The 20,357-nt window shown below is 39.7% G+C and overlaps 1 protein-coding gene and 1 long non-coding RNA gene across 2 annotated transcripts in view; one reads left to right on the forward strand and one right to left on the reverse strand.

Annotated features, from left to right (window-relative positions):
- Positions 1-20,357, forward strand: part of LOC137759769 (ELKS/Rab6-interacting/CAST family member 1-like) — a 186,402-nt gene that overhangs the window by 146,929 nt on the left and 19,116 nt on the right. Inside the window, 1 exon segment of the mRNA XM_068536384.1 lies at positions 2,922-3,115. Within this exon segment, the coding sequence (XP_068392485.1) occupies positions 2,922-3,115 (194 nt within the window).
- The window catches only part of LOC137759771 (uncharacterized), a 118,456-nt gene that overhangs the window by 63,474 nt on the left and 34,625 nt on the right, over positions 1-20,357 (reverse strand). The gene's annotated exons all lie outside the window — the stretch shown is intronic.

A 20,357-nucleotide genomic window follows, 5' to 3' on the forward strand; every position in this document is an offset into this window, starting at 1 on the left:
CCCAGGACTTACTGTTTTGTAACTGGAAATGTGTACCTTCTGGTCACCTTCACCCATGTCGCCCACCTCTGACTCCCCACTTCTGGCAGGCTACCGGTCTTTTCTGTGAGCTTGGTCTTTTTGTTTCTGTTTTAGATTCCATATGTAAGTGCAATCATAATGACATTTATCTACTCTGTCTGACTTATCTCACTTAGCACGTTCTCAAGGTCCATCCATATTGTGGCCAATGAAGAGACTTTCCCCCTTTTTTATGGCTGAGTAATATTCCTGTGTGTGTATACATACATACATACGTACATACCACATTTTCTTATCTGTTCATCCACTGATGGACACTTAGGTTGTTGAGAACACTTTTTAAGATGTATTCTCTTAGCAAATTTCAAGTATGCAACAACACAACATTGTTAACTTGAGTCAATATCCTATACGTTAGATCCCCAGGACTTATTCATCTTATAACTGAAAGTTTGTACACTTTGACCAACATCTTCCCATTTCCCCACCCCCAGCCCCTGGCAACCACCCTTCTACCCTCTGCTTTTCTGAGTTGACCTTTTTCAGATTCCACATTATAAGCAAGATCTTACATGTTTTTAATATGTGGCATTTCCTTCTCATTCTTCTTTGGAGTGTCCATTTTTCTGCTTACACTGCCCCCTCTACTCTTGGGTGTTGTCTCCTTTTCCCCTTAGCGCCTTTAACTATTTTTTAAAAATATTTATTTATTTTATTTATTTTTTTGTCTGTGTTGGGTCTTAGTTGTGGCATGCGGGATCCTCATTGTGATGCGCGGGCTCTCTAGTTGTGGCGCATGGGCTCCAGAGCGCATGGGCTCTGTCGTTTGTGGGATGCAGCCTCTCTAGTTGAGGCGTGGGGGCTCCATAGTGGCGGCGCGCGGGCTTAGTTGCCCTGCAGCATGTGGGATCTTAGTTCTCTGACTCGGGATCAAACCCGTGTCCCCCGCACTGGAAGACGGATTCTTAACCGCTGGACCACCAGGGAAGTCCTGTGCCTTTAGCTATTTATCATAGTTACTTTAAATTCCCTGTCTGGTAATTCCAACATCTGTGTCAAATATATGAGTCTTATTTTTTACTAGCAGGGGCTAGAGTGGGAGAAATGCCCTTTCCCCAGGTAGGGCAAAGCTCTGTTAAAATTTTTACTCCTGAGGGTCTGTCTTTGGATAGAGTACACTTTGGGCATATTTCACAATTGTTACTCTTCCCCTCCTGCAGCCAGAACCACAAGGGGATTTTTGTTGGCTCTTCACTGTGAGACCCTGGTGTGGTTCCTGGATTAAAGCCCATGAAAGTATGGGCCCCCCTAAAACCTCCGGCCCTGGGACTTTCCTCACTCTTTTTTTTTTTTTCTTTTTTAAGTGGTAGGTTTCTGCTTTTAAGATTTATTTATTTATTTTTATTGATTGATTGATTGGTTGCTATGTTGAGTCTTTGTTTCTGTGCTAGGGCTTTCTCTAGTTGCGGCAAGTGGGGGCCGCTCTTCATCGCGGTGCGCGGGCCCCTCACTATCGTGGCCTCTTTTGTTGCGAAGCACAGGCTCCAGACGCGCAGGCTCAGTAGTTGTGGCTCACGGGCCTAGTTGCTCCGTGGCATATGGGATCTTCCCAGACCAGGGCTCGAACCCATGTCCCCTGCATTAGCAGGCAGATTCTCAGCCACTGCGCCACCAGGGAAGCCCTTTCCTCACTCTTTTGCTTGTACGTCCACACTCAGCCCCCAGCAGTTCCTTAAAATTACCACTTAAGTGTTTCTGCTCACAGCTTCTGCTCCAGGTGAGCAGATCTCAGCTTCAGCTCTGTGGGTTTGCCAGTGTCTCTTGATGTTGGAGGGGTAATTTTTCCTGTGACCTCAGTTCTCTGATAGGTCCTAGAAAACTCATTGATTTTCTGTTTTTCAACTTTTTCTTGTAAAAATAGTAGTGATGACTTCTGAGTTTTTTACATGTTGGAACTGAAGTTCCAGTAGCTTCCCGTATGGAACAGGCCTACTCATTCTTGTTTTATGAAGGTATTTGTATGAATTTTGCTGTTTAGAATAAAATCTAAAATAATAATATAATAAAAACAATTTATTAATTATATTTGGGAATCAGCTTTAGTTTTATTCATTAACACATAACTGTTTATGGAATCAGTAAGTTAACCTATGCCCAGGAATTTGAAAGTAGATCACAGAGATCTTAATTAACAACATACCTGTCTTATACAGCTTTTTCAGTTCTGCTAGATGTTGAATGAATTTGACTATTTTATCATGTCTGTTTCTAAACTTAATTTATATTGGAAATTGCCCTATTGAAAATAAAAAACCCTTTGACTTTAAAAAAATGTCTTAAAATAAATGAGAGCATATTTCCTAATGTAAGATTGAGATAAGAGTCTAGTAATAAAATGTAAGACCCAGAATAATTGTTAAATATCATATTTCAGATTTTATCCCATTCTAGTAGATAAGTGCTTCCCTAGCATTATTACATTTTAAAAGCAGGGCAGTGAAGTAAGTCAGACAGAGAAAGACAAATACTGTATGATCTCACTTATATGTGGAATGTAAAAACCAAAAACCAACCAAAAACTGAACTCACAGATACAGAGACCAGATTGGTAGTTGTCAGAAATGGAGGGCTGTGTGGGTGTGTGTGTGTGTGTGTTTGTATGATGGGTGGAGGTGGTCAAAAGGTACAAACTGCCAGTTATAAAAAAAAAAAAATGTAACTGTGTAGTGATATTTTGTCTATGTAATATTTAAGCAGAGAAGAACCTTATAAATTGAAGACTAGCTATTAGATGTTTGATAATCCCCTGTTGAAATTGGAGTATAGGTGGCTTTTGGGGACATGGTTTGCCCACTGCCACTGTATGTATATCTGATAGAATTTGGGCATTTTCTTTGTAGGCACACGAGGCAGCATCGGAAGCCAGAGCCAGTCCAGAGATGAGTGATCGAATACAGCAATTGGAGAGAGAGATTGCCAGGTACAAAGATGACTCTAGCAAGGCCCAGGCAGAAGTTGACCGCCTCTTGGAAATCTTGAAGGAGGTGGAGAGTGAGAAGAATGACAAAGATAAGAAGATTGCTGAGTTGGAAAGGTAAGGAAAGGGAAGCTGAAGAGGCACTCTCTATGTCAGAGAGGTTGAAGGATGGTTTTAAAACTATGTACTTTTCGGGACATATTTTTCCAATATATCTGCCTCTCTGAATTTACTTTATTACCTACTTTTTATTCTAAGTCAGTGTAACTTCACTGTTGCAGTCTCTGAATGGCAACATGGAGTGGGAATAGATTGGGAAGCTATGGACTTCAGCATCATTGATTGGAAAGAGAAAGTATTCATTGATTAAGAAGTTAAAGTTTTCTACTGGCTAATCAAGAGAGTGCAGATAGCCACTTGCTCTCTCATTATTTATTTATCTGTTTAAGGAACAAATGAACCTCAAGTTTAAGGAGTTAAAATTTTTAATTGGTTTAGACCTTTTATGTTGAGCCGTTGCTCTTTTGGGCTGTGAATTTTTAGACTCTGTATTGTGGAGAAGCAAGCTATTACATTGGTACATCGGTCAAATTTAGAAGGAGGGACATTTTGAGGACAAGTTAGGAGACTTGGATGTGATTTTTTATTGAGCTCTGACTTTGACTTCTTCAGAATGAGCTTTGTTTAAACAGAACCAGCCAGATAGCTCTCTTGGAATTTTCTTTGCCTTTTTTTCTTGTTAGGGTATTTTGTACTAAAGATAAAGCGTATGCCTCTTGGCCTCTTCCTTTACACCATGTATTTAACATAAATTCACAAGTGCATAGAAATAGTTCTTCCAGTAGAACTGCATTAATCACTGTATTCTGAACAGTCAGAGAGACTGGCAGTGACAGAATGAAGTCATTAATCCGTGTGACTCCTTTGAGCCTGATTCTTAGAAGAATTTTATTTTCATGCTCTTGAATGTTGGGAAGTAGTAGACTACTTTCATAAGTTGTTTACTAAGTTTTAAATTTTTAGGATATTGGTAGACTTGATATTTTCCCCTAGAAGTAACTTTTTCCTCTTGTTCTGTACCCATAGAATTTTGATTTTCAAAAAACTAAAAGGATAAAGTCCAACCCTCACAATTCTTCTTCACTAAGTTGAAAGTGTGAATGAATGAGCTGATCACCTACTCATTTGTTTCCTCGTATTTTGATATTAACTCTATTCGTGTTTTCTGGTCTGGTTCTGGATAAGATGGGTGGATAAAGTTCTTTAAGTCAGAATTAACAAATTATCAGAGTCTCAAGATTAGATTATGTATGTTTTTTGTACGTCTTCTCTGTTTGCACTGCATCTTTACCCCCAGCACACGTGCACGTGCACACACACACACACTCTCTCTCTCGTTACATACTTACATAAGTACATGCCTTTCTTTGCTTTTGTGTCACCCTGAAATCAACAGCAGTACTTCATAGATGTAATTTATTTTTATTTTATTTATTTATTTATTTATTTTTTGAAATCAGACTTTTATTCAAATCTTAATTTCATAGATTTTAAAATACGATACTTCTGATGGATTAGTGGCTTCCCACTAAATGTATTTCAGTCTTTCAGAAAAGAAATTTCTTGATAAAGTTTTATTTTTCAGTTTGATTTTTTTGTGTTAGAACTCTGCATTGAAATTTTTGCTTGCTAGTCCAGATACCTTGCTTGAAAAATGTTTCAATTCATTTTTGGACCCAGTACTGATTTTGGGAGATGGACGTGATTTGAACGAGAGTAAGAAATAGAATTAAATCTATATTTGATATCCAAAGCACACCAGATAGCTTTTATTAGCCACTATATTTCTCACATTTTGGGAAAGAGTTGTAAATGATCTGTTCTTTCCACAGAATATTACTTATAAATTTGAACAAGTACTATAGAATTTTGTCCTCTGGTCATGTAACATTGTAATCTTATTTTAAGATTCGACACACAGTTTCCTGGCTACCAAGAAAAGAAACAGTTTTAAAAACTCAATTGCTACTGGCTTTGTAATTTGTTATTGAGCAGCATAGTTTAAGAGGGGAATAAAAGATGATTGGAATTATTTTATGCCTTTTCTTCCCAGAGTTTTAGTACTGAGCTGCATGTGCGTGGCTGCTGTGTTTCTTACTAACCGTTTGCTTCTTATGTTGCTATTCCACTATTTCCTGGGTGTGGGTGTCTGGCTCCCTGTCATTCATCATCTGAGTTTCTTCACCTTTCTTTTGGCTTGTCTTATCCTGGTCCTATTCCATTGGGGTTTTGGTCTCTGTGTCTGTCTGTGTTCATATCCCTCTTGGCCATGCTGTTTCTCAGAAAGCCAGCCTCCCGCACTTTGTACCTTCCACGCCACATTTCTGTCCCTGCACCGTCGGGGGGGTTTGTTTTGGGACTTCCTGGGAAAGTGAGTGTTAAGTAAGGCTACAGTTCTGTACTAGAGGAGTTGCTGCTGCCACTCTTGCGGCTGCTGGGGCTTGCTGGGGGTTTTGCTTGATCAGAATTAAAGACCAGCCGGTTATATATCCAGTTGAACAGTACCTCTTAGGTCCATTGCTTGTGGATAAAGTATGTGTTCTCTCTGGTAAGATTCTGATATTGTTGGATATAATTGTCTTATTCTTGGTTTCTAGCCCATCTTTTATGTGGTGGTTCTTTTGCTGGAGTGCCCTTTAAGTAGTAGCCTCTCAGGCGATGCAGCTGTAGTGCCACACCCTGATTCAGGAAGTAGCATGCATTTTTACTGGGTGTTCAGCCACCTTCTGAGTGCAAAAATGACAGCAGAATGTTATCATTGGGCTAAAGAAAATTCTTATTATTCTTTTAAAATTTCCTAGTACTTATGTAAGATTCTCCAATATTAATAGGTTTAGATTAAATCATGAAGAATTCCCAGACTTGTTCTTTGTGGTCTTGAGAAAAACAAATAGTCCCTTACACTGCTCTTACAGAACAATAGTAGTTCCTGTCAAATGATTTAGTGTTGTACCAGTGTCTTGAGCTACTGCAATTTTAAAACGAGGATTATGTAGGCCTACCCATACGTGTGCAAATACAAAATATTTTTCCCAATTAAATCGAAGAAGTACTATTTCTAAATTTATATTCCGTACTGTGGTGTGTATCAGTTGGAGTTCAACCAGAGAGGCAGAACCAGTAGGAGAGATACATACATATATTTATATATATATGATACATATAGATCCGTTTTATTACAAGGAATTGTCTTGCATGATTGTCAGCAGCTGGCTAAGCGAGTCTGAAATGTGTATGGGAAAGCTGTCAGGAGGAGATCACCTGCAGGATAGAACTCCCGTGGGCATGGGCCAGAACGGTGGTCCGCAGGCAAAATTTCTTTTCTTTCCTTGGGAAACCTGCTTTTAGGGCCTTCCAAAGAATTGAGATATGCCTACTTCGATTATCTGGGATAGTAATCTCCTTTACTTAAATGGATTATAGGCTTTACTTATATCCGCAAAATACCTTCATAGCAACATGTAGATTAGTGTTGGATTAAGTTAACTGGGTGCTGTAGCCTACCCAGGTTGACACTTCCAGAAAGTCATCACCTGGTGGTTCTGGATAGTCTCCACAGATGATTTTAAGGGAGAAAATAATAGTAAAAACAAACCTAAAGATTGACATGTTATATAAGTAGATTGATTTCGATTAGCATGAGGAACCCAAAATGTAAATTGAATATTTCTCTTCTAAAGTGAGCATATTATGGTTTCTATTTAGATGCATGACGAATAGCCTTTTCTTTGGCATAATGTTTAAAATGTTTAGTAATGTAGGCTGATGAAATTCTGATAGTAGTATCTTTTCAGACTCCTGAAAGAATTGCTTGTTGTCTGCTCTTTCACTCATGTCCCTTTAGCTAAATACCCATGCCATGGCAGTATACTGGGAGCATTATCCCCCGTGCATAATTTTGCTTCTGTATTTGCTTTATTACCTTTTTTTTTCTGATACAGAAGCACTAATGAATCTGCAGAGTTTGGTGTTTGCACTAGAAATCCTCAATTTACTCTAATGTGAGGTTTATTTAAATTACATTCAGCATCCCACTTAGAAACTTTGATGTTTGGAGAATGACACCCATCTTCTGATTTTTCACATAATTTAGGTATCAAGGATTGCCTTTGGTTTATGAAAGTCAGGAATTTTCAGTGATGTAAAGAATAATAGAATATTATTGTGTAACTTAAATAATTTATAAGAAATTTGGATTTACTGTATTTCCTGATTTGTGGGAATATAAAAACTGGAATTTTAATGGATGTAGGTTTCATTTGGGGTTGTGTTTTGAAATTTATAAGAGGGATTAAAAGATGAGAAGAAAGGACATGTTTTCTTAGACATGTTTAATCTTTGAAAACCCTAAAGTTCTTTTTATTCCTTATTCCTTTTACCTGGTTACTCTCCCTTTAAATATGCATCTCTAAAAACACTACTGTTAGTAAGATTTGTAGTTATCAAGCTCTTGAGAATAATAGCCAATCTGTGAGTTTAGTTTTTCTCTCCGTAACTCACTCTCCTCTTTGCCACAAAGTATACCCTTTCCTTCTTCATTAATGAATGAATGAATTTTTCTACTTAGGAAGGCTCTTATTTGCTGGTCACTGTTCTGGGCTCTGGGGACACAACAGGGAACAAAGCAAACAAAATCTCTGCCTTCAAGGAGTTTATCATCTAGCCTCAGAAGACGAAAGCTCCAGCAAGGAGCGGACTTTTCCTCTGTAGGCAATGCTGGCAGAGGCGTTCTTCCACGGCTTGCCGGTACCTAGACATTTCAGTGAGGAGGTTTCCATTTGCGGTCTGGTTGAGCTCTCCTGGGAAGTAATACTTAACGTACTCAATTAATGTGTGCCCCAGGATACAGAATTATTACGGAAAAGGGGCTTCTTGTTGAACTTCAGACTCTTAAGTCTGGTCTTCTAATTTTTGTGACCAGTATTAAATGATAATGGCTTGAGAGGTTGTTTGGATAGAAGGCTAGCAGGTTGTTTTGGATCCTAGGCTCCTAATTTTAGGTCCTAGAACTGTAGCGTAGATGGAGATGTAAAATGGAGAGGGAAAGCCAGGATAGTGTGCTGCTACTGGTACTATTCTGACAAAGGCAAGAGAACCAGGAATCAGTGTTGTTATTTACATACATACACACACACACACACACACACACACATAATACACACACACATGTATAGGTACATAAGCACATTTTGGGGCCAGTCTCGTAAGTAGATTTATATTAGGTTTTTATTAGGAGGAAACTTAGTTTTTCTGCTTTGTGATGGTTGCTTTCATTTTCTTTGCTAACTGTCTTTTCCAGACCTCATCTAGAACTATTAGTTCTAGGCTTTTACATCATGATTAAACTTAAATTTTGTGGACTAGCAAGAAAACTTAACCTGTGTTTATAATGTTTCCAAGGGAACTACATTCTGGTTTATAAACAACTGGCTCTATTAAAAAACTGGTATATGATGTATTCATAAGATTTGGAGCTGCTTGATTTTTTTTTTTAAAGCAAGGGTGTTCCCAGTTTGCTCAGGATTCAGGCTCAAGGTAGTTAGCCCCTGAATTAACTGTCTAAATTGCTACAGCAGTAACTGTTAACCTCATTTTGGTAAGTGAGAGGAATCTATACTTCTGTAGTTCAAGATCAACATAATGAACTGAGCTTGAACACAAAGAATGGGGTCGTTTTCCCATCATGCCGGGAGTGAGATTTAGTCTGTGGTGTTATTTGCACGCGTGCATGTGTAAGAGAAAGTACTTCTCTGGTGGTATTTGGAGAATTTAGGGAAGATAGTTGCTAGGCTTATAAATCCTCATGGCTCGAGGATATGACCTTTTAAGTTTTTTTATTTGCTTTTAAAGCTTACTAGTACCTGAAATTTTATGTAATGAAAATGGAGTTATTTTTATTTTTTATAAATCTTTCAAAATGTGTTGGCAAACTTAGAGTTTACAAGATATTTCCAACTTTTGGTCTGATATTAGTAGATTTAACTCTTTGTTTTCTTTAAAACTGGGCTTTAGAATTAGGAGATGAATGCTTTTTTGTTATCTGCTTTTTCTGAGTATTTTCTCTTTGACTAAAATTTCTTTCCCCTTATTCATTTGTGGGGATTTGACCCCTTTTAATTGTTATCTTTTTTTGGGGAAAAAAAAAACTTTACTGACCTCTCTTAGGTAGTAATGTCTCTTTCCTTTTTTTTTTTTTTTTTTTTGTGTGTGTGTGTGCTTTTGTTATAGTATCTATCACATTCTGTCCCAGGACTGTACATTAAAACATAGAGACACAGCTCCTTTCTCATTTTACTGTCTAATCATCCCACATTTCTTCACTTTTATCTTTCCATCCTCCGCACATTCAGACCGTTGATCAAACAGATGGAGATTTAATAGTCCCTTATACCCTTGTTTGTTATATTGAATATATTTTTATATTTGTTTCTTCTATATGTTTGTAATATGTTTACCATTGCCCATATACTTTTCTTTCTGTAAAAATATAAGTAAACGCATATGCATTAAATATTCTTATTTAATATAATTCAGTAGGATTACTTTTCTATCTGCAGGTTAAACAAAAGTATAGATAACCTCTCTCCTCTTCTGTCACAGTGAAATACCAATTCTAACTTGTATTTTTACATTTTAACATCACTGAAACTGGGATACGTGAATAAATAATGGCGTGATTTAATTGGTATATATTTTTTTATTTCTTGGTAATACATAAAGTAATGGCACATCTTCCTTTGGTGAATTGATATTGAAGATGTGCGCAAAGAGAGTGAATAAAATTATTTCAGTGACTGGGGGTGGAAGGAAGTATTTCCAAATTAACGTTATCTTCTCATGTATTCCATTTTCAATGTGTGTAACCAGATGAATATGTTTACTATTATCATTAGATATTTGACTGTTTTAACTGCATCCTGAAAGTTTATTTGCTTAGGTTGACCTAAAATTTTTGTTGACATTTTCATTTGGAAAGTGGGTTTTATGTTTGTGATTTTATATTGGTATCACAGTATATTCAGGCATCTATGGCACAGTATAACCTGAGAATATAAACCTACATATTTAATCTTCATATTTGTAAATATTTTTTCTGTAAAGAAATCCCGAATTGATCATTCAGCTTAATGTCTTCAGAAATCTCCCATAGGGAAATTAATATTAAGCTGTATATAGATTTGGCGTAAACTAGTAGAGGAAAATGGTTCCTTAAAGCATTTCCTTACTTTTAAATTTATAGTCATGTATCTTTGATCCACGAAGGACAGTGTTGGTGAATGTGGTCTTGACGTAGCTGGAATAGAGGAGAAATGAGTGTGGTGACTGTGTGTGCTTTCTTGAGGGAGAATGGGTTGTGTTTAAAAAAATGAAAAGAAAAAGGGAAAACGAGATGCTGCGAGTGTTGTAACGGAAGGCGACTGGTTCTTTATCAGATCCTGCTGGCTTCAGCTTGCTTTCTGGAGGGGGGCGGGGGGGGGCGCTTGTTTCTTCCTTCTTCCTCCTAGATGAATTTCACTGATTTCATTTAAAAGAAGAATAAATCACACCGCTTTACATAGTCAGTTCTATTAGGCCATCTTCCTAAAGTTTCTTGTGGGCACAGCACCTTATAATTTATTACAGTCTTGATAGAAATTTTGGTGGTTACCTCAAGTTTTTACTTGACACTGGAAACATTAGAATTATATATAGTTATTCTATATGCGGATTTTTCTTCTCCTAAATTTATTTTCCCAAGAGCTAAAGTTTGATGCCAAAGTGAAATATGACTCCTGAACTGTAAAATAGTTAAAAAGATCCTTAAGGTTGCTCACTCTCGACAGGAATAAGCTTAATTTTTCTTTTTTCAGGGATTTTCTCGTGTCTCATATAAAACTTTGCATCTATATGAGATTTCAGTGAGTGTCATCATTGATCTAAAATTATTCTAACATAATGTGTCATAACCAACAAAAATAAAAAAGATCATTGGGAACAGTCATTTAGATAAATGACTGGCCTCTCTTTGACTTTGAACATTGTCTGCATTCTACACTGTTTTCCAAATGCCAAAGATCCTTGGATTTTTGTAGATCCCTTCAGGAGTCTGTAAGCATCATAGGACATATAAAGTATGTCCAGGAGGTGTGTCAGCAGACCTACATTCCTCTCACGGATCCACCACGTATTTGCTGTGTGGTTGTGAGGAGTTTTGTCATTTTGTTTCTCTGTTTTTCATCTATTTATCTTAGGTGATGGCGATCATAAATCTTGTTATCCTTGCCTTTCATTACTCTGACAATGAGTTTTAAAAAACTCTCGTTTTAGTACTGAAATATTAGAAAACATTAAAGTGCAAGTTGAAATGGTGCTTGCATTCAAGAAATAAACTTCTTGCTTTAGATTCTTAAAGTAAAATTTAGATCCTGAAGGTGAGCTGGATGGCACTGGCTGTTAGAAGTCTTAAGTATTTGGAGGATAATATCGATACTACTTTCAATGAAATTGATTAATTTTTAAAAAGGGAAAACTGCCTGTTGTTATGAAAAGCAGTAATGAACCTCAGGGGCTTCGTGCTGGGGTAGGAATATGAAGCATGGCTACTTTGCATCTCTTTCTGCTGAGCAGTATTGGAAATGAATTGATGTTTATAGAGCCATATAGTCTTCATTATTGCTTTTAGATTGCGCCTTTGGGGGTGGATTTGATAGATTTGGAATGAGAAATAATGGGTGTAATTAGGAAAACATTATTTTCACATTTGAGAAAATTATTTCAAAATTTTCCAAATGAATTAGAGTTCCGTTTTCTACAGAATAACTGAAGCTGTCAGTGTTTTTCTGCTTTTGCTCCTGGATGACTTGGGTCTAAGACATGGACTGGGGTGGGTAAAGGAGTTGTCAGTTCTAAGATGGGTGTGTATAGAACTAAGCTGACTGACGTTGTAGGATCACAGTTAGCTACTTAAACGAGAAGGGGAGCAGCTAGCCTTCTTTTCTTTTCCTTTGGGTTTAAGAAACTACTTTTTTTCCTGCCCTAGGAAATGGTAAATTTTAGACAAAATTTGTTCTTTTAGAAACTTACATTAAGGTACAGTGGTGTAATCTAATATGAAAATACACTTGTTGAAAATCTGAAATTACTAATTTTTGTTGCCAGTGCAGAATCTGTGTGACTCCTTTCCCTTCTCTAATCCTGTGCTTTATATTTTGTCTATGTCTGTGAATAATATTATTTCTGAATATCGCCCTCACTAAGTTTTTTCTAACGTTCTCTTTCACACTTTCTTCCTGGATTTGTTGTTTCCTTCAGTCTCACCTCAAGGTCAGTATGCTTGTCCTAAAACAAAGATATGTAACAGAACATTGTATACTAACGTTGTCTTGAATTCCTATAAGCAACTGAAATGATGGAACTTATCCCAGGAATGAGATGTCTAGAAATTCAGTGATGAGTGCAGAAGATGTCATGAATCTTAGATTTATCGGAAGAGTGGATTCACGGTTCTGTGCTTCAAAAGATAGTGAGAGTGGTCAGAAAGCGAGAATCAGACTGACCAGGTTTGGACTGAGAGAGAAACGAAGATGAAAGGAAGCCACTAGAGGAATGAGGAGGTGAAAAATATTGCTTTAATTTTATTCTATTTTCATCCAGAGACATTCTGGCTGTTATAGGGAAGATTAACCAAGATGGCGGAGTAGAAGGACGTGCTCTCACTCCCTCTTCGAGAGCACCAGAATCACAACTGGCTGCTGGACAATCATCGACAGGAAGACACTGAAACTCACCAAAAAAGATACCCCACATCCAAAGACAAAGGAGAAGCCACAATGAGACGGTAGGAGGGGGCGCAATCACAATAAAATCAAATCCCATAACTGCTGGGTGGGTGACTCACAGACTGGCAAACACTTATACCACAGAAGTCCACCCACTGGAGTGGAGGTTCTGAGCCCCACGTCAGGCTTCCCAACCTGGGGGTCCGGCAACGGGAGGAGGAATTCATAGAGAATCAGACTTTGAAGCCTAGTGGGAATTGATTGCAGGACTTCGACAGGACTGGGGGAAACAGAGACCCCACTCTTGGAGGGCGCACACGGAATAGTGTGCACATCGGGTCCCGGGGGAAGGAGCAGTGACCCTGGGGGAGGCTGAACCAGACCTAGCTGCTAGTGTTGGAGGGTCTCCTGCAGAGGCGGGGGCTGGCTCTGTTTCACCGTGGGGACAAGGACACTGGCAGCGGAGGTTCTGGGAAGTACTCCTTGGCGTGAGCCCTCCCAGAGTCTGCCATTAGCCCCACCAAAGAGCCCAGGTAGGCTCCAGTGTTGGGTTGCCTCAGGCAAAACAACCAACAGGGAGGGAACCCAGCCCCACCCATCAGCAGTCAAGTGGATTAAAGTTTTACTGAGCTCTGACCACCACAGCAACAGTCAGCTCTACCCACCATCAGAGCCTCCCATCAAGCCTCTTAGATAGCCTCAACCACCAGAGGGCAGACAGCAGAAGCAAGGAAAACTACAATCCTGCAGCCTGTGGACCAAAAACCACAGTTACAGAAAGATAGACAAGATGAAAAGGCAGAGGGCTACATACCAGATGAAGGAACAAGATAAAACCCCAGAAAAAACAACTCAATGAAGTGGAGATAGGCAACCTTCCAGAAAAAGAATTCAGAATAATGATAGTGAAGATGATCCAGGACCTCGGAAAAGGAATGGAGGCAAAGATTGAGAAGATGCAAGAAATGATTAACAAAGACCTAGAAGAATTAAAGAACAAACAAACAGAGATGACCAATACAATAACTGAAATGAAAACTACACTAGAAGGAATCAATAGCAGAATAACGGAGGCAGAAGAACGGATAAGTGACCTGGAAGACAGAACGGTGGAATTCACTGCTGCGGAACAGACTAAAGAAAAAAGAATGAAAAGAAATGAAGACAGCCTAAGAGACCTCTGGGACAACGTTAAACGCAACACCTGCAGAGCTGGTGCCCAGGCAGGGTGAGCTCTGGAGGAGAAGGCTTCCAGAGTCCCCAACAGTCTCCGCACGGTGGCCCATCCGGTGCCAAACACCTGCCACCCACAGCGAGAAGTCCCAGCTGCTAGAAAATCCAGAAGGGTTCGGGCTCTTTGCCCTTGGGCCGGGTTTCTCCACGGGCTGGGCTTGCCTGTGGCCCCCGCCCCCGCCTGCCCTTGCCCTGTGACACGTACAATGGAATGTCACAGCACCAGGCTGAGCTGTCCAGTGCGTGCTAGACCTCGAGAAGAGTCAGAAGCTAGGGAGAAGCTCTCCCACTTTCACTCTCTTTTCTCAGATCAGGCAGGCAGCAGCTCTGATATGGAAGCTATGGACACCACACCTCCTTCCCAGGCCGGCATTGTCCATTCTGCCCCCGTTTTCCCCGGCCCCCCATTTACGGCTTCGGCTGCCATTGGTCATTCAGCAGGCAGCACCTCTGACCCCGAAGCTATGGACACCACACCTCCTTCCCGGGCCGTCACTGTCCATTCTGCCCCCGTTTTCCCCGGCCCCCCATTTACGGCTTCGGCTGCCATTGGTCATTCAGCAGGCGGCACCTCTGACCCCGAAGCTATGGACACCACACCTCCTTCCCGGGCTGTCATTGTCCAGTCTGCCCCGTCTCCAAGTAGAACCACTACCCATTGCACACCGCTGTTCCAAGTTCTGGGAACACACCACCCAGTGGTAGCAATGCCTCAGCCCGTGCCTCGACTCAGTTACCTGAAACGCCGGCCAAAAGATAGACCAACCTTTCAAAGTTATGACAGAAAGCTGAGTAAGTTTTACGCTTGGAATTGCAATTACTATTATTAACAAGCACAGCTGTAGTGCTTAGACTACAACAAGTACTATTCTAAGTGCTTAGCAAATATTAACTCACTTAATCCTCATAATGGCAACCCTATAGGTACGTAATATTCACCTTTTTTGGGGGAAACTGAGGCCCAGAGAGGTTGAATAGCTTGCCTAATGCCACACAGTAAGTAGGTGGCAAAAACCCAGGACTAAAACCAGACCGTCTAGACTTTCATCACTTTGCTGTGTCACCTTATTATAAGTTGTGGTTAGGGAAAGGACTAAACTGACAAGACTCTGAACTAGAGAAGGGAGAAATGAGAAAATGGGTGATCCTAGAAACTAGAGAGGATTTAGGCTCAGAAATTTCTGGTGATGAGACCCGGAAGAACAAGAACTTGGTTGGAATATTAACTTGGGGTAGTATCTGAATCCATTGAGAAATGGTCTTGTTTTCTTTAAAATTTAGAAAGGCCAGTTGGATGAAGATGAATGAAAAAAAAAGTAGAAAGGAAAAGAGGAAGGTGCCTTAAGTGAGACATAACCTCTTCCCTCTAAGTACTGGGGTGGGCATCCTGTGGGAAAGGATGGAGCTCTCTCTACCAGGTTGTCACCAGGATGAACAAGGAGAAACATGGCAACCACTGTACTGGTTTTGATGATCCCTCAAAACCAAGGCTTCAGTTTCCGAGAACGACCTACAGTAGCGTACCTACCATGTGTCAGACATGCCACCAAGTGTGTTTCCAGTCACACATTTTAATTGGAGAAATAGTTCCTATGAGGTACGCAGTAGTTTCCTATGGCTGCTGTAACAAATTACGACAAATGTGCTTGCTTAAAACAAAACACACTTATTTTCTTATGGTTCTGGAAGAGAGAGGTCCAAAACCAGTTTCCCTGGGCTGGAACGAGGAGTTGACAAGGCCGTCCATCCTCCTTCTGGAGGCTCCAAGGGAGAATCTGTTTCCTTGCCAGCATTCCTTGACTTCTGGCCACATCAATCCAACCCCAACTTCATCATCACATTCTCTTTGGAGTAAAAACTCCCTCTGCCTCTCTCTTATGAGAATACCAGTGGTTACATTTGGGTCCATCCAGGTAGTCCAGGAGAATCTCCCCATCTCAAAACCCTTACTTTCATCCCACTGGCAAAGTCCCTTCTGCCACTTAAGGTGACATTCACAGGTTCTGGGGATTAGAATGTGGACATTTGGGGGCAATGGTATTATTCAGTCTACTACAAGGTAGATACTATTATCTTTCTCAGATGCAGGAAATGAACTTGAGGGAAGCAATTTGTCTCAGGTCTACAATTTCCAGAGTAGAGATTTAAATTCTGCCAGTGAGACTTTAGGACACACTCTAAACAACTTTAATCTGTGTCCTTAACTACAGCATAATCCTTGGTGAAGAGTCACACTTGGGTATCAAGACCCAATTGAATACAACACTATGTACTGTCTCACCTTTCACTTTATTTGCCTGCTGTATTCATAAGTCTTGCCCAGAGCACAAGAGTTCAGAAAATTGTTATGCAGGTTTAGTAAGAGAACGCATTTACTGTTTGATGTGCGTGGAGTAATGGAAGGTTTTTTAAAATAGAATATGCCACCAAGTAGTGTTATCACCATTTTACACATTTAAACAACCAGACAACAACAACGAAAAGCTACAGATGCAAAGGTGTCAGGGACATGTCTAAAGGTTAACTGCCAGGAAAAGGGCTGGAACCAGATGCCAGATGCCCAGGCCTGAATTCATCCTGTCCAGTCCTGATTAAGCACCTGTTCAGACGGCTTGTGGCTCATCACCCAACACCTGAGTCTGTATAGCCCAGCTTCAAGACGGAAATTAGCCGAGGGATCACAGATACTGTGCTAATCACTCATTCGTAATCTGCTAGCCCCATCCTTTGTGGGACAGAAGTGGGCACTTCTAAAATCCTTTTCTGCTTGAGAAAGAGCAGAGCAGCCTTTGCTCCTCTGGCTGTGGCCTACTGTGCTTTGCAAAGGTGATTTGGCAAGTGCAGCTGCAAACCCATCTCCAATATCACACATCTATGGAAAATTCCAGTCAGGTTTTAGACCCAGTCACAGTACATTTTCCTGAGGATCAGTAATGATTTGCTGAGGATCAGTAATGCTCTCCGTATGCTGGCTGACAAGGCCATGACCTCTGTGCTTACTATACTCCCTTTGTCAGCTCCGCTCTGACACAGTTGTCCGCGGGATTCCTTAGGAATATTGGAGGTATTTAGGCACAATTTCAGGGGCCGCTCTTGCCTGTGTCCTCTCATTTCTTAATCAACATTTCCCAGTTGAGACTATAAATAATTCAACTTGGGTGGGTTATCAGAGGCATTCTTCCCTACTCTACTGCATTTGAATCTCTGTGCTCTTCAAGTTTCACATACGTGGCATCACATATTTCCCATCATCGCTGTTTTCAGCAGTCAGGGCTACACAGGTCATTGGCAAGTTCATTAGCCTTTCCATTTCTTTCCCTCTTGACTCTTTAAGAGTGATTTGCTAAAGACTGTCCGCTTCGATGTTTTACAAGGCTCAGTGGTACAGAGGCAATATTGGAATTCTGCCCTGGAGAAATAGACATTCTGTTAATTGTTCTCCTCCTCTTATAGAACAGGAAAGAGATGCATCTATCACACAGTTACTCAAGGTTTCTCTACTTGCATTGCCAAGGATCTTCATAAGACTGGTAATACATTTTCTGTTGGAAGGTAAGTTGCATTCCATAAAATTAAATCCACACCATATGAGAACTTTAGTCTAACCTCTCATCTATTGATTCATGAGGTTTGACTCACTGAGATTTTCCCTCCTCATACTATTGTGAAGAAAAGGAATTGTTGGCCAAATCCATGGTCAAATATTTATATTTTGTTTCCCAGTTTGTCAGTTATCTTTATGTTTGGGTTGCCTTTTGCCGTGCAGAATTCTTTAATTTTTATGAAGTCAAATCAACTCGCCTTTTTCTTTATGATATCTCAGTTTCATGTTCTGCTTAGGGACAGACTTCCTCATAACAAGAGTATGATTTCTCATCCTATCTTACATTCTTCTAGGTATTTGTTTCTTGCAATGGAATATTACCCAATGTATGCTACACATGCAGTCCTCGCTCTGAACAGTTTGCCCATGCATGAATTTCAGTTACCATGATTTAGTTAAATAATCCCAGGACCACAACAAAACCATCAAATTTCAGTTACTGCCATATTAACTGTGAGGAAGGGCATAAAGTACAAACTTCACAGCTAGTTCTTAACTCCACAAATCACCCGGGATATGACAGATGTGTATCATGGTCAGTGAACAATCAGGTCCCTTCTTTCAAAGTCTGTAGGTGATTGGTCACTGTGCATGATATTCAGTTCACATACAGACAGCAAGGTCCATGTATTGCTTAGAATTGAACCGTTTAATCTTCAAGTATTTTGGAATTTTCCAGCTTTGTTTTTGTTCTTGACTTCCAGTTTGACCTCGCTGCAGTCTGAGAACAGACTTTATATGATTTCTGACATTTTAAATTTGTTAGAGTGTGTTTTATGGCCTAGAATGTGGTTTGTCTTCGTGTGTACTTCATGTGAGCTTGAGACAATGTGTATTCTGCTGTTGTTGAAGTAGTCTGTAGATGTTTATTATATCCATTTGGTCGATGGTGTTGCTGAATTCAGCTATGTCTGTACTGATTTTCTCCCTGATGGATTTGTCCATTTATGATAAAGCGGTGTAGAAATCTCCAGCTATGATAGTGGATTTCTCTCTTTCTCCTTGCAGTTCTATCAGTTGTTGTCTCACGAATTTTGATGCTTTGTTGTTAGGCACATAAACATGAAGAATTGTTATGTCTTCTTGGAGAATTGACCCCTTTATCATTATGGAACGTCCCCCTCTTTGTCTGATAATTTTCTTTGCTCTGAACTCTGCTTTGTCTGAGATTGATACAGCTTCTCAAACTTTCTTTTAATTAGTGTTAGCATGATGTAGCTTTCCCCAACCCTTTACTTTTAAGCTATATGTGCCTTCATATTTAAAGTAGATTTCTTATATTTGGATCTTGTTTATTGATCCTCTGTGACCATCTCTGTCTTTTAACTGGCGTATTTATACCATTGGTATTTAAAATGATTATTGATATCATTGGATTAATACCTACCATATTTGTTACTGTTTCATATTTATTGCCAGTGTTCTTTGTTCCTTTTTTACATTCCACTCTTTTTCTGCCATTTCTCGGTTTAATCAAGCATTTTATATGATTCACTTTTCTCTTCCTTGAAAATCCAGACACGATGCACTGGTGAAATTCACTGCAGTACATAGTCCTTTAGAGATGTGGCGTTATAGAAGCATTGCATAGTCTTATGATTAGGTCTCAGTCTTATAATGAGCATGTGCTCCTCAGCTATGAATGTCACAAGTGCCTCTCAGTATTTTCCCTCACCTTAGGTGAAACACAATGGCCGGCAGGGGTCACGGTAGGATATTTCCCTTCCCCCAGGTCAGTTAGGCTCTGACAAAACCCCATACGTTAGGCCTCTGGTAAAACAGTTTCTCCTGAGGGCAGGCCTTATGAAGAACAGCAGAATGCTCTGGTGTATTTCAAAATTGCTCCTTTCACCCTGCCCCTGCCAGAATTCCAAGGGGATTTTCCTTTGACCTTCACCTGGTAGTCACAACCTGGTAGAGCTCAAGAGACAAAAGTCGCAAAAGGATAGGGGCTTCCCTGGAGTTTTTACCTCACAGACTTTTCCACACAAGCCTCCAGCAATCCTTCAAATATAGTTCAGGTTTTCCTACCTCACCATTGCTTTCCACAGAGATTTCTGCTCTTGGGTTTCTGTTCCGGTAAGTTGTTACTCTCTGTATCTGCCATCTGCCTCTCCAATTTTGGGCACGGTGATTTTTCCTGTGACCTCACTTCTCTAATGAATCTAAGAAGAATTGTTGATTTTTCAGTGTGTCCAGATATTTACCTGTTAGGACAGAGTGGCAACTTCCAAGCTCCTTCCTTGCTGGACTCAAAACTAGAAGTCTCATAAGTTTTTTACAGTGGAATAAAACATGTTAATTTTCAATACTTCTAATGTTTTAGGTTGCACTGTATTAACTAAATGCAAGATTTACTAATTTTTTTAAGTCTATCTATAACTTTATAACAAACAAGGAAGTTTCTGGTGTTTTTGTCAGAAAGATTTTAAGGTCATAGAACAATAATATTTTCCCCATCAATCACTGAGATCAACTTTGCACAGTTCAGCTTCTATGATCATTTTTATAGCTCCACAGTGAAGACAGCCTGTACTTTATTTACCCTATATTTTATTTCTCACATATACATGGGTTCCTACTCTGCTTTAATAATCTACTGATGTACTGTTACAGCGTATTAGATTCTTTTAAACTGCTGAAATTTGGAGTGTGTTTTGATATTGGATATGGACATTTCTTTCCTCATTCCAACTTTATCCTA

This window comes from Eschrichtius robustus, chromosome 2 (genome assembly GCF_028021215.1).
Source record: "Eschrichtius robustus isolate mEscRob2 chromosome 2, mEscRob2.pri, whole genome shotgun sequence".
NCBI lineage: Eukaryota > Metazoa > Chordata > Mammalia > Artiodactyla > Eschrichtiidae > Eschrichtius > Eschrichtius robustus.